This window comes from Colius striatus, chromosome 5, assembly GCF_028858725.1.
Source record: "Colius striatus isolate bColStr4 chromosome 5, bColStr4.1.hap1, whole genome shotgun sequence".
NCBI classification, from domain to species: Eukaryota; Metazoa; Chordata; class Aves; order Coliiformes; family Coliidae; genus Colius; species Colius striatus.
In genome coordinates, this window is record NC_084763.1 from 26,812,235 (window position 1) to 26,835,426 (window position 23,192).

Sequence of the window (23,192 nt, forward strand, 5' to 3'; positions counted from 1 at the left end):
GAATCCAGGTGACACAGTACAAATAAAGCAGTGTAAAGTGATGGAACTTGGAACATGTAAGGAGGTGAAAGAGAAAGTCCCTGTGAAGAGGATTTGCAAGCTGCCCTTTAGGCTGATTGTTTCCATTTCCTAAAGAATGTCCTGATAGAGGTCATTAAGTCTACATCAATTTTTCCAAGATAGCTCAACTGACATTCCTCATGACTGACTAGAAAATATTTCTGTGTATTTGCCTGGGACTGCTACTTTATACTTGCACATTATTAATACCAACGCTTAGGGATTGAGTACCTTCCCATTTGGAACTGCACTGAATTATTGCTTGTCTTCCAAGCAGCCACAGGATGGCTGTACAGTTTCAATTTTATTCACAATTTACCCAGACTGATTAGATTCAGTGCCTTGAATTCTGACTTATTGCTATAGGCCCCATCCTTATTCACAATAAAGATATGCTTGTTTTGGAGACATGTGGAATGAGGAAATAAATTAATTCAACCACTTTAACAGGACGTATTCAGATATGAAGACATGTTCAAAAGTGTTGCATAAAACTGGTCATCTCCAATGGACAGGGTATAACTTCTGTGTCACTCCTTTTGGTCATCAGAGACCTATAAAAGGGACTTAGTGTAAACCAATCTTTGTACTTTGATTTCTATTTCTTCATTGCCAGTATTGTGTCATCCAATTACCATTCATTCCACTGTGTGACTAGAACTTTTTTGTTATGAACCATTTCTAAAGTCTTCAATGATAAAAAGAAAAGAAAAAAAAGATCCTTCAAAAAGTCAAGAATAAGATTGATGACATTTGCTCATGAATCCAGTAGTTTAAATTAAAAAATCCAAAGCCCTCATGGCTCTAGTTAATTGGACTTTGGAGATAGGATTTCAGTATTTAACTTTCTGCAGTCATAATGAAAACTTTCCTGAACATTGAATGATTAATTTTTTTTTTCCTAGCATTTCATCAGAATATTTTTATTAAGGGAATCACAAATACAGGAAACATTTCAAAACCAGACAGTTGAGACAGCAAATAGTTAAATAATCCTGGAAAACAGTGCCTTAATGCTGCAAAGATGTAAGCATGTCCTGAAATGTATGCATGAGTAGTCCCATGTGTAAAGTTAATTGCCTAGATCAGCACATAATGATGGTGCAGCAGCATAGTACAAATAAACTAAAGTGATTACATGGACAAAGACTGTATCTTTTCATTTTAAAAAGATAATGATTAGCATATTACATTTCCTTCCTGTCTTTATTTGAAAGGATGCAAAGCAGAGATAACTCATGCAGCTCCTCCTGGGCAGTCTTATTAACTCAGATGGAAGTCTTGCTTAGCTCCTCACCTCTCTGCAGTCTGCAGATTAGAAAGCAGGCACCCAGAGCACTTCTTCTCCTGCGATTGGCCTCCAGTTTTATATCCCTCTTTTAACAACAGTCGCATGAAGTGATCACCATCTAGGACACGTTTTTCACAAGGTCTCTCTCCCCTCATCTTTCTGACAGCTTATTGTGACTAAAGTGGAAATGTTACATAAAACAAGCTGTTTATGGAAATCTTATTTCTGTCACATGAGCTCTATCCTAATATGACAGGCAATCTATCCAGCTGCAAGTATTAAATACATTAATTATATCTGTCATTATGCAATTCTTCTTTTATCGCCACTGGTTCTTATAGTCCTGGCAAAATATACTCTGAGCAGTAAAATCATGGCACCTTAGCACACTTTAACGTTTATAACAATCTGACATAATAAGGATACTGTCATTGCAGAAACACCTTCCTACACTCATGTGGGTACTTGAAAATCTGTGCTTTCTCCATCCTCCTACATAAATATAGTAGCTTAGGAACTTTTATACTGTGCCTTGATTTTTAATGATAAAAGGTGTCAGGTACCATTTAAAACATAAGAGATGCAAAGGAGACAATTCAACTTTGACTATAATGCAACTTTCCCTTAGATGTAGTCACCTTTCCTGGTTCTGTGAACTGGGAAAAAATGCTAAAGCTAAAGTTTTAACCTAGAAAGCAGTAATATCCTACCTTAGGACCCCTTTCTCTCACTCTCAGATACCTAAAGAACATGAACAACTTAAGGAAATAGACTTTGATGCCAGTCTTAACTCCATTCACAGCAATTAAGTATACAAGATTTCTACAAATGATAACTAAATTCTGGCCTGTAATGATGGGTGCATATAATATGTATGCACAGCTTGTTCCCTTGAACTTTGGAAGTGCTCATGACAGTGGTTCAACGGCTGTCTTCTCAAAATACAAGACACAGATTTTGGAGCCCAAAGAAATATGTACAATCAGCACCTTGCCAATCTTGTGCTCTTGCCTCCAAAATACACCATAAAAATAATGGACAAGCCTAGACTGCCCTTCTGGATTATAACACCTGAATGTAAGATTTCTGAACAGGTTGAGAATTCTAGATTTTTGCAAGGAAGGAAAAATATCCAAATATGTTTTGATTAGAATAGGAAAATGTCACATATATACAAAAAGAGAAAAGCTAAATTCTTCAGACTGCTGATATTATTGAGTCATGAAGTAGATTTTGAGGATAGAATTGTTTAAGAAGTACTTTTGCCCTGGTGGTGTGGTAAATGTCACAAGGTTGGCAATCATATTTAGGAGAGTTCGAGTGATACATTATTTACATGGTGCCACATTGTGCAGCTAATCTGGACTGTAAAACTGCAGTCAGAGCATTTCCTGTATCCAAGCCTCAGGAGTAAAGGTTGGTACCAAGCTATCCAGTATGGCTCAAGTAGCAGCTCTGGATCTCTTGTTATAGGAATGACACAGTTCTAGCCCTTGTCAGAGTGACAAGAATGGCCACATTAGTTGCTTCTTCTGGCAGCAGTGTTCTGGAAGGCAGTGGAGAGTTTTGCAGTGGTGAAACAAGGCAGACTCCAGCCCTTTCACTAACACAAGAGGAAGATGGGCTTCCTCCCGATTTTTGACAGTACCAGCTGGGAGGAGGGAGGCCTGCTCACACCTCATCAAGGTGGGGGTCAGCTTTTACGAAAGCGTCGCGGGTCGGCAGTCCGCAGCTGGCACTCCCACGGCTCTCCGCGTCCCGCCGCCAGTCCGGGACGGAGGAGGTGTGCGAGGCGGGGTGCCGGGGGGGGCAGGACCGGAGGAAGGTGCCGTGCCGTGCCGTGTGGCCGTGGGGCGGGGCTGCCATGGCGCCTCGCCCGTGCATTGGGTCTAGTCTCATACATAAATATACCCGAGGTGGGCTCGCCACACTCTTGTCCCCCCCCACCCCTAATTCAGGAAGAGAGGAGGGGGAGCGAAATAAGAAGGGCTGAAAAAATAACCTCCCACTGCCCAGTCCCGGTGAGGTCATTTCAATGAGAGCGCGGGAGGCGACCAGCCAAGGTCGGCTGCTCGGGCGGAGGCGCGGCGGCTGAGAAGCCCCCCGAGGCCGCGGCCGCAGCCTCAGCCGCCTGAGGCCCCGCTGCCGGCCGGCACCTTGGAGAGCTCCGCCGCGCCGGGGCCGCGCTCGCTGCCGGCGCGGGGGCGCGCGGGGCCCGGCGGCGCCGGGGCCGCCCCGCCGCCCCTCGCAGCGCCCGGCGGCCGCGGATGCGCGCGCCGCTCCGCCCCGGCTGCCGGCGGCGGAAGAAAAGTTTGGGGGCGACTCAGGGCGGCGGCGGGAGCGCTGGAGGAGAAGGAGGATGCGCGTTTTCCCCGGCTGATCGGGAAGGAAGGATGACCGAGGGAGGATGTGCACCAGCAGCCAGATCATCGGGAGCCTCCTGATGCTCTCCGTGCTGGAGATAGGGTTAGGGGTGTCCAGCGTGGCCGTGGGGGCGGTCAGTTTCAGCCTGGTCCTCACAGAGCATAAACCTCAGCTGGGAGACTCTTCTCCGGTATGGAGCGGGGTGTGTGTACGTTAGCCATTTCACTCTCTCTTTAACTCTTTATGGTGATGATCAGGCCGTGCGAAGGCGTCCCCCTCCCCTCCCTTTCGTTCCCTTCCGCGTGTGCATGCTGCGGCGAGAGCCTCGCGGGTCCATTTCCGATGTGCGTGGGGTACGGTGGGCACACTCGCGGGCCGAGGGGGAGGCGCGGGGGGAAGAGATATATGTGTGTGCTGCGGGGTTGGGGGGAGACCCCTTCCTTCCTGCTCCTTTTCGTGTTTCAATTTTGTGGTGAACAATTGAACTTTCTGTGAACCCATTCTCACACCTGGCAAAGCCCGATGCCTCGAGAGGAGCACGGACCGTAGCTTACGAGCTTGAAATTCATTGTGAATTCATCTGTCCCTAACGACAAGGCTACCAAGGGGTGTTTTAAAATAATATCATAGACATGTCAGCAGAGTTCTGAGCTTTTGAAGGAAAGAGAGAGAAAGAGGAAATGGGAAGGAAAAGGAAGGATATGTTCTCATGATCTGGGGACCCTGAGCTTCTTGAAAAATTAACAACAAAAAAAATCAAACAGCAATAATGGGTTAATAGAAACGGTGTGTTCATATCACAGGGCATATCTCACTTCTCAAAAGTCTTTCATATTTCTGCAGTTTCAGATATGCATGTTGCTAGGAAGAATTTTCATCCAAATGGTTATTTATATTTATGAAACAAAGAGTGGGAAATATTGAATATTCAGCCTAAACATGAGTGGGCATTTTTGAACTCCAAAGCTGGTTTTGGCCAGCTTAGATTGTACAGCAATATTTCTAAAAGGATTGCTTTGCCTGAGATAAGATGATAAATGCAAAACACTCTTGATTATTCATCAGCATAACCTCTGGTGATTTATAGATTCATTCTGACAAAGTGCTTCATGTAATACTCTCACTGTCAATAATTATTAATTATTGACAGCAGTCCTAAATATTTTTGTCAGTATATAAACACACACATAATTCTGCACTGCAGAACAGACAAGTTAGAAATGAGAATGAAAACCAGGTAAGACAGTGGCCAACAGGTAATATTATCAAAATCACTTCAAAGAAGGAGGTTTTTGATCATTGCTGGAGAAAAAAGATTACTCAGAACCATGAATCTATCTGAAGATTTAATGACAGAGGGCAATATCCTGCATTTCACTGAAGTCAAAGAGTTTTGACCAGGCAGTGAGATCAGTATTTTATGCAGTGATTGCATTTTGTGACAATGCTAGTACAGCTGATACCGTTTCATGACGATGCACATTTCTTGCACAACTACCTTAATCATTTTTATGGCTTCTGTTGCTCCAGAGTTTGGCTTCTGTTTCTCCAGAGTTTGTACTAGCCACAGATTAAGATCCTATTACATTAGATATTGGCTCCAAGGATCTTACAATCAAAGCAAGAGACAAATGTAGGATGAAAGGACGTAAGGAATATAAAGAAACAACAAACCAAAATTGCCTGGTATAACAGGTGGTTGCATTAACACACTAGCAGTTTGGCTGATTTCTGGCTATTCATAGGTAGAATTTTAGAAAAAAATAGATAGAGGACAGTGAAGTGATTTGCAGATGTTTATAGGAAATTGTCCCCATATGTGAGTGCTAGGCATGGAACTGATGTCAAAGGGACTTGTTTGAAAATGTAACTAGTGGATGAAGGGTGTCCACAACCAGAGCCAGCAGAGGCAGGCACCAATTGCTAGGAATTGAGCAAACAACTGCAGGTTGAGTAAGCAGAGAGAAATCACAAAGAAACTGTAAAGTGGAAGCAAGCAGCTTATGCTTCATGTAGTAGAGGAAACGAAAAATCACAGTGGTACACAGAGTGGGGTGACATGCTTATAAAGGCTTACTTAATTTGCACAAACTAAAGATCTATAGTCTCAATTCTATTCTGTGATTCTATGACAAATTATCACCATTATGGCACCTTATTTGTACCACTACAGCAGTTCAAATTGTCTGTTAGATTGTGTTCTTCAGACTAGAGGACTAGCAGCTGAGTCAGGACAAGAAAGAGGCCACAGATCTACTGTTCTCCAGGGAAACTTAGAGCCATGGGTAACTAGGTCCAGCTTGAAACAACTGGAGAAATATTTGTTTGCACTATCCTCAGAACTGTCTTTCTGCAGAAACGGCATAAGCCTCCTTTCTGCTCTCTGGGTCTCACACTGAGCTCGTGCTGCCTTGAAAAGAATATGTCTTGCATAAAATGTTATATTTTTCCAATTTTCACACTCTTGAATCAAGTTTTGCCTTTGAGAAATGAACATTAAAGGAAATAGAGGGATGTTAAATGAAAAACTAATACTCTGACTGTTAGAATGCAAAACACCGGAATTATGTTGAACAATGTCACATCTCCTGTTATATTTTACCTGGAAATACACTGAAAACTTTTGACCCTGTTCTTTTCTTTTATGTGGATGGAAGTCATCAGAGGCCCAAGTTCATAAGGAAGTAGATGAGGATAGCATCACCATGGAAACATTAACCCAAATTCTTACAATTTGGAAAACTTAAAATCATGCTCATTCTATCTCCCACACTTGCCTCCCTATGATGGTTTGCTTTTGATGCACATTTGATGCACTTAAAAGAGTTGTTCATATTGTTCACTGTCTCCATTCAGGCAGATAATTTAGTAACATCCCTGTCTTTAAGCAAGTGGAGCTCACCCATAGAATTAGAGATGTAAGTGAAGTTAAGCATGGGCTGAAGTGTTCTCATTGTTGCATGCCTTACATTATGTATAAGCAAGCCAGGGAAAGTGGAGTAGACAAGAATGAAAAAAATGAAAAGTCAAGACAATGTCTACATCAAAATTGCATGGAAATATGAAAACACTTTTAAAATTTGTTGTTCTCATTGGGATTGGGCTGGATTAAGATAGTAAGATTGTTTAAAAAATAGCCAAAAGAAAACAACTGAAGGTGTAACTGACTTCTCATATTATCTGGAGCATGTGGAGACGACTATCCAATTTTATATCATATCCAATCTGTTCTTTTTAAAATGAGCTATGTCTGATGAATTGAAAAAAAGCACCAAAAACCAACAAATCAACCACCCCAAAAAACTAGTCCTATATAACCTAAGCTGAATGTGTTGTTGATTTCTGGACTTTCTTTCTGTTTGTTTTGACCATTTTGGTATAATCCACTTCAGAGGATGTGATATATATTTCTGAAATCCATCACTCCAATGAAGTTATATGACACATTACAGAAATGATGCAACGAATGAGCATGCTGAACCACTAACACCAGCATAGCAAGAATGATGGCATCCATAGCAAAGGCTTTTGCACAAAAAAAAAAAAATCAGAATATAATAATTCAAAAAGTATCCACAGATCTTTTTTAAATGGTCACATATTTTTTCATCTATATTTAAACACAATGGCTGCATCACCATCAGTATAAGTATTGACTATATATTCACACACATATATGTATATGGTTCAAATTCCCATTTATTCTGCAGTGGTGAAAAAAATCTTGCTATAAATGAGATTCTGGAAAAGAGAGAGGGAGAATGAAAGAGAAAAGTCACATCTTTAGTGAAATATGCCATCTATCTTCACATGCAAGATACCTGATGATGCACTTGTGGCTATGTCCTTCAATAGTAATAGTTTCTTCCCTTATAAAGACGTAGCTGAGAGGCATTCTCTGGATGTTGGTCAGTCTGTCTGTAGAACCAGAGTTATTGTTTCCATGATTTCTGAGTTTAGTACAGTGGAAGTCTGCGTGCCCATTAAAAATCTGCATTTATAGTTTGGTTACAGAAATTTGCTCCAAATTGGCACTTTAAATATTTTATTTCAGTGCCTTTTTTTTTTTTTTTTTTTTATCCAGGATTTAAAGCAAAAGAGTCAGTCAGTTTGGAACTCCCTCAGAGCAAGAACATAATTTTGAACTATTAAATCAATGATGGTGGCCTGAAATTTTTAAACATTAAATTTTGCATCTAGGGTTTTTTGGATTGGGTTTTTTTCCTGCCAAGTTTCCTTTGGAAAGAACAGTCAAACTTTTTTTTTTTTTTTTTTTAAAGAACACTAAGAAATTTACATTATATTTTTAGCGTAGAGACAAAATGCAGATATGATCCTAATTTATTTTAACATGTGCATTCTATTTTCATCAAATTGACCATATTTATGACTGGCTTCAACTCCTGATGAAATGAATTGCAACACTGTCAGTGATCTGAGTGGAAGCTGAAAAGAGTTCTGTACCTATAGATGAGGGAGGATGTACCAAGGGGAGAGCTTCTTGCCTTGCATGGAGCCAGGACATTTCACTCAAGCTGAGAAGTCTTTCAGTGGTTTGTTTTTTGAGGTTTTTTTTTTGTCATTCAGACAGTACAGAAGCATAAACCAATCTGGAAGATGGTCTATCCAAGAGGACTTCTAGTTCCTGGGTTGTGTTTAAGAGGATCTGTTGAATATAAAGTGACTTAAGCATATGCTTAAATGTTTTGCTGAGATAAGACTTTAGATAAGACTTCAGCAGGGAATAATCTTTATTACTTTTTGAGACAAAAACCAGTCATACTCTGAAGTAAATGTTTGATACAAACCCAATAAAAATCATTATTTACTCCTTGTTATTCCAATAGACCCTGAGCAATTAAGTAACTGTTTTTATTTTGTGCTAAGAATTTGAGTGTCTTTCCAGGTGACCATAGTTTTTTGGAACACTGATGGCAGGTAGAATTTTCAGGTCTAGAGACCCACTTCTAAATTTCTTTCTAAAAATATTTCCAATTTGAATGCATCTTTGCAAGCCTAGAACCAGATGAATGGGAAGACTAGTCACACAAACTGGGCTGGAATTTAAACTACTTGATTTTGGCTTGAACCAGTGACAATTGTAGCACCACCTGAGCTGATACAACCAAATAAGCTCACTGCCCATAGATTTGGTGGGACACAGGGTTGGGTTCTGGCAATCCTGTTTCTTCTAGTTCTAAGTCTGGATGACTTGCAGTCATCAAGACAATCCTGTCCCCACAACCCTTTGCATGGGACAGCAACATCATTAGAAGTTTCCATCCCCCTTTTGCACAGAGATTATCCTGCATCTCTGTGAAAGTATCAGGCAAAGCTACTACTCAGGTTTGATGATCTTGTCCATTTACGCTTTTCTCTAGTTTAATGCCTCTTTTTTTCATGAGTGGATTCTGTGTCCTGTATACCCACACTAAGAAAACGTAATCCTTGTTCTGAAATACTGCTTTGACTAAGAGTTTCCATTAGAGATTGCATCTCTGCTCAGTTCATCCTTTAGGAACTTCAGCTTTTTTCTCATTTGGATGGAGCTGAAGCAAAATAGATTGGTCCTTTCTAGATGTGACTGATTTCAAATTCCTGGATATTCTGATGGCAGTCACATGTTATGGGCTTGGCAGTGTTAGTTTAGCAGTTGGACTCAATGCTCTTAAAGGTCTCTTCCAGCTGAAATGGTTCTATGATTTTATGTTTATACAGTTTTAGTGTGAAACAGATTTACTTGGTTTACTACCTGACAAGAGTAGATAACAGTGAAGCTGTTTATTTATCTTGGTGGTTTATTCTTCCAAGTAGAGGATTATTATCATAGAGGTATGATACACTTGCATTTTCACTGTGTTGCATTCAAATTTGGCTGAATTTGCCTTCATCTATTTCATCAGATACAAATGGATTGCACAAAACGCTGGAGAGCCTTTGACAGAGTATATGTAGTTTGGACTGCTTCTTTGTCATGAGCAATAACTAGGGATAAAGCAGTCCCTATATTCAACAGGTTTTCTTGATTATTTTCTTCAGCCATCTTCCCAAAAAGATTTTCCATCAACAGATTTCATTTTCTCAGGGGAATTACACTCACCATTGCTTTTGCCTCCTCAGAACAGAAGGAAGAAAGGCTTCTTAGCTTCAATATATAAGATAAAAATAGTTCCTTTTCTTCTGCATGATGGAAACAAATCTTTGGCTCTCTGCAGGTATAACTAAAACTGAATTTTTTTTTTTTTTTTTTTTTTTACAACTACCAGTAAGAAAGCCCACTTTCCCAGGAGAAAACAAAAGAGATTAAGTCTTCAGTTCCAGAAAATATGAGATAGGGATGTATCCAAACCACAGTACTTCAGTCTAAACTGAGGTTTCAGCCTCCTTACTGAAATTTCTGTGTGTTTGGATCAAAGGTTATGATTCAAGCCCATATTTAATAGAAGGTAAATTAAAGCAAGCTTGAAATAAACATTCTCCTTTTCTAAGAGGTCTTTGTTTCTTTATTCCAAAGTTCAACAGACCAAAACAGAGATTTTCAAATATGTGTATTGAACATAAGCAGGCACAGCTGCAATGTGGATGGCAAAGACTCGAGAGATACATAGGCTACTGAATCACTTTGCAATCTCGCTAGTGCCATCAGAGGGACTCTCGCTTTGCTAGGTCCCTGGAAACTCTTAATTGAAAGGGGGACTGAGGCACTCACAGCCCACTGAGTCTCCAAGTAGTTTTTGTGCTTTGTAGTATCTTTTGTTGGATTTTTTACCAGTCACCCAAGAGTGGTTCTATTATTGGTTGATACATTCAGTCCCTGCCTCCTATGCTACTCTTGGCATGAAACATCATGTATCATCAGAGGTATGAGTAAGTTTGCAAACAAAAGTAACCCCAGAAGCAATGAGAATTGGTTGCGTACAGTCATCTATGTGTGTTTATACGTAAGATTTTTGATCTTTTAGCCTTTTATGATTTTTCTGATGAATAATAATTAAAATGTAAGTCCAACAGTGAAACATGTCTCAACAAGTCCCAGCTGAAGGTCCCTCTCTGTCTCCCAGAGCACTTTGAAGGGCTTAGTAATTTAGCTTATTCTTCATGAAATGTTTTTTATTCTTCATGAAATTCTCAGCGTAAGCTGTGAACAGTTCAACAGTTTTTTCTTTGTAAGAAGCTTATATTCAGGGATACATTTCTTTTCCGGTCCTTATTTACTGTATTTTCATTATAAGTGTGTTTGACTTAACTTACTTTAGGCTTGACATGGTTAGAAAATGTAACTACATTTAAAGAGTCCAAGAGTTTGGTAAAAATTCTCCAGTAGAAAGGAACAAGTTCTCACCATGACAATATTAGTTAGCCATGGGTAAACTGCAGTCTGGAGTAGCTTAACAGTTACAAGACAAGTTTAACTGGTATGACATATTGACATGAAATGTTTCAGGATAGCCAAGAACAGACAGGGAGCGACCAGACAACAGAGCTCTTGGTGGCTGTCTTCCAGTTGGCAGTATTATAAAATAGAGGAGTTCAAAAATAAATTACAAACAGGAACAAACATAGGAAATTCCTTTTCTGTCTGATTTGTGTTTGCATTCTTTTTCAAGTACAAAGAACTAGTGTAGTTTTTCCCATCGACTTTTCACTACTGCTGATCACAATACTGAAACATCAATAATTTTAGAGTAAATTACTATAGCACCACCAAAAAAATTACCAAGACCCTAGCTATTCTACCAAAAAGTGATGATTGATTAGTCACATAATGTCCCACTTCCTAACCTTTCTAGAGGTCTCGACATTGAGAAGCTTGGCTAAGGCAATTCTGCATGAGCAGTGTTCCTGAGCTCTGGATATCACTAATATTCTTTCTGTAATGAAGGTTTCCACTGCTTCCAGTGAATCAGAATCCTCTGTAGCCTCAGAAGAGAGTGGTAAACTTGTCTCATTATTTTCAAAGCTTTGCATGAGGTTTAATTGCCCCATACTCTGGCTCAATTTCATCCACTGGTTATAACTGCTTGTGTGCTTTTCTTCCAAGGTTTTTAACTTGTTCAGACATACTAGTTTCACAACTTGTTTGTTTGGTAGTCATAAACATTATAAAACTTTGGTATGGTCTTCTCAACTTCACATAGAAGAATGTGGAAGAATCAGGAATACCCAACTCCAAAGATAGAATAGAATAGAATAGAATAGAATAGAATAGAATAGAATAGAATAGAATAGAATAGAATAGTAAAATTTTAGTTGATTCTCTGTTGTGTTACTATAGGACACATCATTCCTTGTAGATATGTATAAATATTGTAGATGTACAGGGAGAGAAAATACACACAGACCTTGGCACAATAAAATATTATCAGAGTCAGAGAATATCTCAAGTTGGAAGGGACTCATAAGGATCAAGTCCAATTCTCTGCTTCTCACAGGACTACCTAAAACTAAACCATACGACTAAGACTATTATCCAGATGCTGCTTGAACTCTCACAGGCTTGGTCCCATGACCACTTCTCTGGGGACCCTGTTCCGGTGACCGATTACCTTCTCAGTGAAGAACCTTTTCCTAATGTCCAACCTGAACTTCCCCTCATGCATCTTCATTCCATTTCCTCATATCCTACTTCTGGTCACCAGAGAGAGAAGATCAGCACCTCCCCCTCCACTGCCCATCCTGAGGAAGTTGTAGACTGCAGCCTTCTCCAAGCTGGACAAACCCAGTAACTTCAACTACTCCTTCTCAATCTTACCCTCAAGGCCTTTTACCACCTTTGTTATCCTCCTCTCAACACAGTCCTAGCTTCTTATATTGAGGTTCCTAAAACTGCATATGGTACTTGAGATGTGGCCATACCAAAGCAGTGTAGAGTGGGACAGATATCTCACTTGACTGGCTCACTATGCTATGCTTGATCCACTCCAGGACACACAGCTGGCCTTGTTGACTGCTGGTGCTCACTGTTGACACATATTCAACTTGCCATCACGCCATACCCTCAGATCTCTTCCTGTGGGACTACTCTCCAATCTTTTGTCCCCCAATATTTATGTATAATCAAGATTACTCCATCCTAGGTGTAGAATCCACCACTTGCTCATGTCAAATTTCATATGGTTGGTGATTGCCCAGCTCTCTAGCCTATTCAGATCTCTCTGTAAGGCCCCTCTACCCTTGAGGGAGTGAATGGCTCCTCCTAGTTTAGTATCGTTGGCAAACTTTTTTTTTTTTCTTATCTAACAAACAGGTCTTTTCTATGATTGTCATGGTTTAATCCCAGACAGCATTTAAGCATCACACAGCTACTTTTTTGCAGTCCCTGTTCCCTCTAGTGGGATGGAGAGGAGAATCGGAGAAAAAAAGTAAAGCCTGCAGGTTGAAATAAGAACAACTTAATAACTAAAATGAAATAAAATGTAACAACAATTATTATTAATAATATTAATAGTAACCACAACAACAACAGTAATGAAGAGAAATATAACAGAGAGAGAGATAAATAAAACTCAAGGCAAAAAAACCAACCAAACAAACAACAAACCCGAAACCAAGTGCTGCCCAATGCAATTGCTCACCACACACTGACTGATGCCCATGCAGCAAATCATCTCTCCCGGCCAGTACCCCCAGTTTATATACTAGACATGATGGTCTATGATATGGAATAGCCCTTTGGCTAATTTGAGTCAACTGTCCTGGCCATGCTCCCTCCCAGCTTCTTGTGCACCCCCAGCCTACTCGCTGGCTGGGCAGCAGGAGGGGCAGAAAAGGCCTTGATGCTGTGCAAGCACTGCCCAGCAATAACCAAAATATCCCTGTGTTATCAATGTTCTTTTCAACATAAACTCAAAATATAGCCCTGTATCAGCTATTAGGAAGAAAATTAGCTGTATCAGGAAACCAGGACAGTGATTTAATCCTAAATCAAGGTGAAGCAGAGACTTTTCCTAGAAATACCAACTCAATGCAAAAAGGATGTTTAAAAATCCATTTTTAAAATGATAAAATTATTTCCCAATAGGAGTATATGGTTAGCTTTGCTAAAAATAAGTAGCACAGAATTCTTAATAAAGGAGTTTAAAAGGTATCAAAGAAAACTTCTGACATTGTTACAAACATCTGGAGAAGACCTTATTCTTTCATATAATTACTGTGGTTCTAACCATGACTGCTCCTTCAGGGATTATTTGCTGTTTCCTTCCTTAAACTTTTTTGTAGGAGGGAAAAGAGACAACAGAGAATATCATTGGTCTTTGACACAGGTCACTAAAAAGTATTCATGGTAGTGGGTGTTTCTATTTTTGAGAATTAGTTTTGCACAATGCTTGATGCAACAATTAGTAACAGTTTGTGTAACACTGCTACATGAAAATAGTGCAGTTACTGTCGTGCTGTCTCTTGCAAAATGGGCTATCTGGAATCTGAAACAGGTTTTCCTGAATGCTTAGTGTAGCCACACCATCAGATGTACTCATATTTACACCTGTATTCGTGCCCAGAGTTCCACTGTCTTGAGGACAACAATCCATGTAGGATCCCTTAGTGGTTTAGATGGTAGGATCAGGGCTTTAAGTACCTTAGCTGTGCTTGAAAGTAGATTATTTGAGTCTAGTACTTTGCCAAGCTTTTCTGAGGAAGGAAAAGACCAAAAAAAAGAGTAAAAAAAGGTCAGTTACCTGCAACATCAAGGTTTTTTTAATGTTTTGTTTACCCAAGCAGCTTAAAAGTACAATTTTTTTTTAAATGAGTAATCATCCTCAGTCTGACTTCTGTACTGCAATTCAACAACACCTGAACAGGCTGGAGAGATGGGTGGGGAGAAATCTAATGAAATTCAACAAGGGTAAGTGTAGAGTCTTGCATCTGGGAAATAATAACCCCAGGTACCAGTACAGGTTGGGGAATGAACTGTTAGAGAGCGGTGTAGGTGAAAAGGACTTGGGGGTGCTGGGGGAAAGCAGGATGACCATGAGCCAGCAATGTGCCCTCGTGGCCAAGGCCAATGGCATCCTGGGGTGTAATAGAAGGGCTGTGGGAAGTAGGTCAAGAGAGATTCTCCTCCCCCTCTGCCCTCATGAGATCACATCTAGAATGTTGTGTCCAGTTCTGAGCCCCTCAGTTCAAGGACAGGGAGCTGCTGGAAAGAGTTCATCTTAGGGCCACCAAGATGATGGAGTGGAGCATCCCCCTTATGACGAAAGGCTGAGGGAGCTGGTGCTCTTCAGCTTGGAGGAGACTGAGTGGTGACCTCATTAATGTTTACAAATATGTAAAGGGTGGGTGTCAGCAGGATGGAGCCAGGCTCTTCTCAATGATGACCAATGACAGGACAAGGGGTAGTGAGTATAAAATGGAACACAAGAGGTTTCAAAGAAACACAAGGAAGAATTTCTGCACTATGAGAGTGACGGAGCACTGGAATGGGCTGCCCAGATGGATTGTGGAGTCTCCTGCTCTGGAGACATTCAAAACCCACCTGGACGAGTTCCTGTGTGACCTACTCTAGGAGATCCTGCTCTGGCAGAGGGGTTGGACTAAATGATCTTTCAAGGTCTCTTCCAACCCTTAAGATTCTGTGATTCTCATTTCCCAGTTAAGTGTGTTTATGATTGAGTTACAAGTTTCTGAAACATAAGGTTTGTGCTAAAAATGCTGACAACCCTAACCATTGCCTAACCTCCTGTTGTGGTCTCCACTACAGCAACACAGGAAGATTTATACTTGAGACTTTAAATGATGAAATAATTAGGTTTGTTTTCTTTTTTTCTTTGCAGTTTCTGCTTTGTGGCATATGTGGAATATTGTGCGCCAAAAAAAAATCTGGACTTGTTGTAAGTTTTTCCACTGCATATATAAGTGTTTGAAAGACATACTTATCTAACTTGAACTCCTTACTGGGAGCTTCCTGTGTCCAAGTGTTTCTGACAAAAAGTTGATAAAAATTGCAAGTCAGCAGTCCAAAAAAGTAAATAGCACTTTGAGTTAATCAAGCAAAACAAAGCAAATCTGAAATGGCCTATTTAGGTCATGCCTATTTAAGCTCTGTGCCCCTATTTATCCCTGTCGTGATAAATTTGGATAGGAAAAGTCTTGATACAAATTTATGCCAAGTCAATATAAAGTTCCCCAATAATGTCACTGGACTGTATCTTCTCTCCTTCAAAAACCAACACTGGCTGCCTCCTCAGTGAGGCTGTTGACCAAGTTTGATTTTAGATATCGTAGCTGTTCACCATTTTAATAAGTTTCTTTTTGCAATCAGAATCACATATAAGCCAGTTTTAAATTGAAGGTGAATGTTTTCTGTTTTTTCTAAGAATTGGAAGTACAGTCATTTTTCTGCCTGCAGCAAAATGTTATTACTAAACAAGCCAGAGCAGAAGTTTATGTTAAAGACATGATCATATTGTAAGTGATAATGTCTAGATATTTTCTGTCAGTTTGCTCTATTCTGCCATATACAGATGGAAGTCTCATAAAACTAGCATTAAGAGAATCAGGGAATCTAGGGAAGGTAATCAAGACCTTTCATGCTATTTTTGAACATCAGTGAGTTATCCTGAACCTTGTTGAAATGACAATCTCATTTCTTGAAGTATGTGGACCATAACCAGTTTCTAAAAGCTGTCTGTTCTAGTGGTCTCACGGGATAGTCACTTCCCAGTGGACTGCAGCACACAGCCTGAATGCCACATTCCCGATTAAATTCCCATCCCAGTTGTGTACCAAAGTGGTCTGTATGGCTCCATAAATTGTTCCTACTACAGCAGATAAGTACATATACAAAGCCATACTGAATAATATCAAAGGTCCATCTAGATGTACATCTGACAAGCCAGCAGTATCCAGAGAAGTGAATAACACAATAATTTAGCAGTATCTCTATAATAAGGTCTTTTACCCTTGAGTCATTTGTAGATTAAGAACATTTTGAACCAGGGTGATATCTTTGTGATTAAAGTGATAGGACATCTCATTAACTGCAGCCTGTTCCACATCCTTCTCAAGTTTCCAGAAGCATTTTAACCAAGTTAAAAACAAATAAACACAGTCATCACACTGGCCGTCTGTAGAACTACATGAGCAATTTTTTTGCTGTTTCTCTTATTTCTCTGTCTAGCACATTCACCTTGAACACTTTTGAAGTCCCCACAAAAGCCATAGAAAGCCTCCAAACTGCCATCTGACTGAACAAATGGGAATTGAACAGGTTGTAGTCAGATGGCATACAAAACAAGAGAGATTAACTGTGAATACATGAGGTGTTCACTCCTGCAGTGTTGAGAAATTGCACAATAGAAAATTATGACACATTGTGTTATGTTACTGTTTTGAATGAAATGCTGAAAATCAGAAGATTTGTGTCCCAGTAGTTCTTCCACAGACGAGCTTTTAACATGACCAACTCATTATACACAACTTTATTTTACATGCAATACCAATCTTAACTCTTGTACACCAGAAGATATTTTACTACCTTGGAGGTCTGTGAGAGCTGAGGGAATTAAAAATGAGTGTCTGTGCAGTGTTTTGCAGTTCGTGATGTTGTTGAAGCATTGAATTATGGTTAGTCTCATTTTTTCATATAAATGAATCTGTTTCTGAAAAATGGTACTGTGACATAATCTCTCTTGTCTTTCCTGACAGATGATACTCTTTTCTGCCTGTTGCATCTGTGGACTAATCGGAGGAATCTTAAATTTTCAATTTCTTCGTGCCCTGACAAAGAAGTCATCTGCTCTCTATTCTTTGCACCTTGCCTCCATGTCTCTTGCATGTATTGGAATTGGTGGTTGCACCCTTTCTTCATGGCTCACTTGTCGGCTAGCCAGCTATGAACAAAGGCGAATGTTCTCAGAAAGAGAACATTCATTGCATCACTCCCATGAAATGGCAGAAAAAGTGAGTTATGTGTACTCCCTTATTTATTCTGCTTCTCCTAAAATCCTACTGTATGTGTTAATGTTTACAACTGGCAAGAGATGTATTCAGTTTTCAGTTTCATATGAGAAAGAGCTTCTGGGAAATGAAATACTGCCATTCTGTGTAAGCTTTATTGTGTTGCATTATGCGGAGCTATTTTTAGGTACTGAATATTTGCAGTACATCCATTTCAATGAAGTACATCCATTTTCAACATAATTCCATTGTATAGCTATTCAAGGTCTTACCTGCTAAATATAGCACTTCATAAATAATTAGAAGCCTTATTAATATGGATTGTCATGTATTGTACTGTGAAAGAGCATAGAATGCTTTCTGTAACCACATCATTGCATGCTTTCAGGATTTAATCAATTTCTTCCTCTCCCAAGTACTCAGCTTATAAAGTAGGTTATTTAAACACAAAAGCCACAGTTCACAAACCTAGATGACTAAACCTAAGCACTTAAGGGCATATTTAGACACATAAATGAAACTGGTCTGATTTGCAACAGCACTGAGGATTTGCTGCCTTTCTCTGCTAAAAGGAAGTTTACTAAGGTGTCTAGGTCTATGTTTAGAGGCTGAAACTTAAGCTTCCAGTGTTGAGAACATAGAGACAAAATAACTGATAAGAATTCTTGAAATCAGCTCCTTGGATTTACAGATCTGATTAATACTTAAGGAATTAAATGTTCACTGACACCCCGTGCTTTACATTTGGATTTTGTATTCAATGCCTTTCATTTGAGAAATGAGTACAGGAGCGAACAAAAGTCAAGTGACCATCTAAATCTCTACATGTAACTTTGCATTACAGTTAAGTTCATCAGTCTGTAAACATGATATAGCAGTTAATTTTCCATTAGATAAAAATTACCTGCTACTTTCTTTGGCTTCAATTAAGAGACTCCAAGTAGAAATATAGACTACATTCATGTTAGAAGATGCTTGGAACATGTTAAAAAGTTAAATAGTACGAATTCTAACACTAACATAGAGTGATAAGCACAAGAGAAGACATAAATTTATCCCTCTCATTTTAAATGGAGAAGAATTCTGATGAGCTATGTAGGCAACTATGACCATGGTAGATGGTAGACTAAATCATGCTTTTCAGAGACTTTTGCCTCAGCAAGGCAAACGATGAAGCTCATTTAAGAGAAAAAGAGGGAGAAAAAAAAGAAATGGTTTGGGAAGAAAAAAATTTCAAAATACAAACACCTTCCAACCCTATGAATTTGGGCTAAAGGTGACCACATATAGCAGTAGTTCACTGACTCTTTACCTAGCCTGTTGATATACTGAGGTTTTAGATACTTAGCAGTCCCCATTTATCTTGGGTGAAGGGCTATTATGCATGTGCAGAGCAACTCTCTTGCACATGCTCAGCAAATGTGGGATGTGGCCCACCAGTACTGGATTTCTCACATGTTTGTTCTAGAATGATGTATGCATTCTATGATTCTATGTGTAGATAGTCTGATCTGGGACGTCTTAGACCTACAGTCTGTAGACTGCCTGCTGTTGGCAAGTTTGAGAATATTAGCTCACAGCATGCCCCCAAAAAATAACGAAGGCTACTTAAAAACTTACATTAAATGAGGCCCTGATTTAGAAAAGAACTTTAGAGTGTTTTATATATAAGACCATTTTGTATATTTATACTGCTATACAGTAATATAGACATGTACTGCATGTGCATTTGTTTGTGCTATATTTATTGTATAATTGTTATATTTATATTAGAGATTGAGGGGTATTGAAATAACCGACCTGCCCAGCTGCCCGGTGGTTCCCCCGACACCAGAGTTACCTCCAAGGTACGCTGAACACTAGGGAGCTACCATGTTGTTATGTCACTTCAGGAAGGGCCACCTCTAAGAGCAAGTCATAGTTTCAGCTAATCAAAGTTGGCTGAAGCTGTGATGTCACTCTCAGTCGGGAATGGTGCTTCCAGGTAGTGACATAATTCTACGTGGTGAACACCGCAATCTGGAAGTAAGTTGAGTATTTAAAATATTCACCCAAGTTTAGACATCCAAATGCTCCTATTTGGATGTTGCCACCATTGACTCACTCTGCTTCTAATCTGTGTGCACCTTGATGTCTTGAATTCAGCATCATTTTAAAAGTTACTAATACTTCTATTTTTTAAAAAGAGAAATAATTGATAAAACAAATGGTTTTCAATATTTGCTGAAATTATGATGACATTCTAATAACTGATGCCTGCAGAGGATTCAAGCGATAAAGTTGACAAAAGGAAACATATATATATATACTCACATATATACTATATTCATGAGTAGCCTTCTGACAGACCATTACTATCAGCCTGTGGCTGACTGATAGTTAAGTGGCTTTGGTATTCGTGGTTACTTCCACAGCTGACTGATATCTGCAGTGTAGACCCAACAAAGGATTTAGGCACCTACAAATAGGCAAAATGTCGTGCCTTGTTTCAGAGTAGACAACACACAAACTGCGATCCAGAGTCTAGTGTTAGGCATGCCTCAGTACATGAGAGAAATACGGCACCACACAAAATCATCCAACACCATCACCTGACAAATGGAGAGATGAGTGGTAGATAATGCTCAAAACTCAGTAAGTTTACTTACCTTATTTTCTTTGAAGCTTACACTTTATTCAGGAGTATTAATTTACAGGGCTTCCTGGTTTGATGGCCCTAATTTTGCATTGTAGAGAGGAATAGAACATCTTTTCTTTCAAAAGCTATGCAAAAGTCTTGTGATCTACTTGAAAATGTAGCTGGTAACAACTAAGAGAGGAGACACCAGTGCTTCCACTTTATATCAAACTCTGTGTTCTGGTCTCTGCCTCCCAAACTATTTATAAATCAAATATTGGGCTCCCCACCTCAAGAGAGACAGAGAACTTCTAGAGAGAGTCCAGTGCAGGGCCAGCAAGGTGATCAGGGGACTGGAGCATCTTTCTTATGATGAAAGACTGTGGGATCTGAGACTGCTTCGCCTGGAGAAGAGAAGACTGAAGGGAGACCTCATTAATACTTACAAATATTTAAAAGGTGTATGTCAAGAGGATGGGGCAACACTGTTTTTTGTAGTGTCCAGTGAAAGGACAAGGGGTAATCAACATAAGCTGGAACACAAAAAATTCCTTTTAAACATAGGGAAAAACTTCTTTACGGTAAGGATGAGGAAGCCCTGGCACAGGCTGCCCAGGGAGGGTGTAGAGTCTCCTTCTCTGGAGGTTTTCAAAACCCACCTGGACATGTTCCTGTGCCACCTGATCTAGGTGGACCTGCTTGACCAGGGGAGTTGGACCAGATGATGTCTAGACATCCCTTCCAACCCCTACCATTCTGTGATTCTATGATTCTATAATTGTGGATAAAAAGGAGAGAAAGGGTCAGATTAGAAAAAAAGACAAGGTCCCAGAATTTTCTTCTCTTTACTAAGAATCTCTACTACTATGCCATATAGTCAGGGTCTTTCTTTCCATCTCTCTCTCTCTGTTTAGCCTAATGAACCTTTCTTCATAGAAAGTTCCATAAGAGGGCAAACAAATCCCTTGTCCTCCACATTTTATCCAAATGTACCCCTTAGGTGAATTTAATCTTTCCATGCAGAGAAAATCTTCTGATTCTCATGCAAATATTTTTGAACTAGCCCAACAGTAGCACCTTCACCTCAGTTACCTGGTTTTTAAAAAGACTAGACAAAATTGCATTTTTATGTGTTCCCATTCCTGTTGGCATAGTTGGACATTCTCTGGGATCTGTCATTGGACATAAGGAGCAGATCACCTTATTTCGGCATCTGGATTCAATTTGGTATGAAATAGGCCTAGGATTGGTCAGAATAAGGCAGTTCCAAGCGTAAACCCTGTGTGGCTTTGCAGCCTTGAAGCTCAGAGAACTGCTTAATTAATGTAGCCATCTCCAGACTTAGACAGTTGGTAAGTAGGTATTGTTTGGATTGCAATTTGAGAATTAGAAAATTTAACTGCAAACAAATCTTGGTTTAGGTGCTTTAGGATTCTGACTGATGATCAGGTCAGTTTACTCCAAGATGACTCATCAGCAATTGCTGAACAGCTAAAAATTGTAGCGTGGCATATTATGGGAAATCCAAAATCAGACTTATCCCAAGGCAAGCAATCAAAACCCTTAGATCCTGTTTGGATCTACACCTACTTCTCTAATCTCTATCCCAGCTATCATTGAATGTAATCTATTTCTAGCATGTCCGCACAGAAAAAGGTATGAATGGAAATGAAGATTTAATTACCGTCTTATTTCTTTGTAGATTCCCACACAAGTTTGAGTTGATGCACTTTCAAAGGACAATGTCACAAAACTTGCACGGATACCATCAATGCTGTATAAGTGGTCTGAGCGTAATGTCCAACTCAATCAGTACTAATGAGTCTATCAGCTTTCTAATGCACTTAATTTATGTAGGAAGAAACGCATTTTTTTTAATACAGTGAGATTTATCAAACTGAATAAAAAATGTGAAGTTTTTCTAAATGTTTAAAACTCAAGAATTTGTTAGATTTTTATCACAACCTTAGTCAACTGTGTTTCAAACACCATAAAACATTTTTAACTTTAATCAGTATTTTCTATTCTTGTTCCAGGAAATGACAGACAGCCTAAGCAACGGTGGCCCCCATCTCATTTATAATGGAAGTGTATATTAAGATATTTTTAAAAGTTCCATGGAAAGAAGTGGTTTTTGAATTTTCTTCATGAAAAAAAGGACTCCAAGAAATTGAGAAAATGGAACTATCTTAGCTTTTTTGTCTCGAATGTCACAATTGCAGAACAACACAGATGCATTTCCCTTTTAGAAACATGTTCAAAATTTGTCTCCTAAACATTTTGCGGATATACAGTATTTATTCACTCCCTGCCTACTACTCTCTTTCATTTTTTTTCCTGAATAACTTTTCAGAACTGTGCTAATATTTGAAATGGACTTCTCAAGACTCTTCTTCTCATACAGACTCAAATAACAGAAAAAATTATGAAATTAAACTGGACCACATTTAGCCCAGTCACAGGATTCCTAAAGAGGGCAAATGAAGGATGGCTCAGGGGAATCTTTTTCTCCTTCCCACTTAGCAGCATCTAGTATAATATCATGGCTTCAGATCACGTGGCATGGTACCAGCAATGCATCTGCACAGTCCTTCTCCCTACATTGCAAATGCATCCAGCCTCAGTTGTCCCAGTAGATTGTATCAAAAGAAAGTGCAAATTACTCTTCCAAAAGGCTCCCATTTCACATTCAGAGCGTAAAAGAACAGTGTGCTGAAAACAACACCAATGTCTTTGTTTTGAAAGACAGAATGCTGTTAAGAACGCCATAAATCGAAACCTCAACAATGCCTTGTTGTAAAGAAATTGTAAATATTTCCAATTTGTGAATGAAGTATATTTCGTAATTTGTTGATAAAGATCACAAATAAAATGAAATCTAAAGCAGATATTTTAGAGAGCTCTTTTGGATTTTTTGTCTCATTGGATGATCTTGCAAAGCTGAACTGTCATGCATGCAGT

The 23,192-nt window shown here is 39.4% G+C and overlaps 1 protein-coding gene across 1 annotated transcript; it reads left to right on the top strand.

Annotated features, from left to right (window-relative positions):
- The first annotated feature begins 3,758 nt into the window (after window positions 1-3,758).
- On the top strand, window positions 3,759-22,330 carry TMEM196 (transmembrane protein 196). Its single transcript, XM_010208269.2, has 4 exons — window positions 3,759-3,905; window positions 15,490-15,546; window positions 17,363-17,617; window positions 22,268-22,330. The coding sequence occupies exons 1-4, from the start codon at window positions 3,759-3,761 to the stop codon at window positions 22,328-22,330; spliced, it is 522 nt and encodes a 173-aa protein (XP_010206571.2).
- Window positions 22,331-23,192: the final 862 nt, after the last annotated feature.

Excerpts from the sequence above, each read along its gene's own strand:
- TMEM196 (XM_010208269.2), top strand. The coding sequence starts at position 3,759 with ATGTGCACCAGCAGCCAGATCATCGGGAGCCTCCTGATGCTCTCCGTG. Across the intron at positions 15,547-17,362 it reads AAAAAAAATCTGGACTTGTT|ATGATACTCTTTTCTGCCTG; the intron begins GTAAGTTTTTCC and ends CTTTCCTGACAG. Across the intron at positions 17,618-22,267 it reads CCCATGAAATGGCAGAAAAA|GAAATGACAGACAGCCTAAG; the intron begins GTGAGTTATGTG and ends TTCTTGTTCCAG.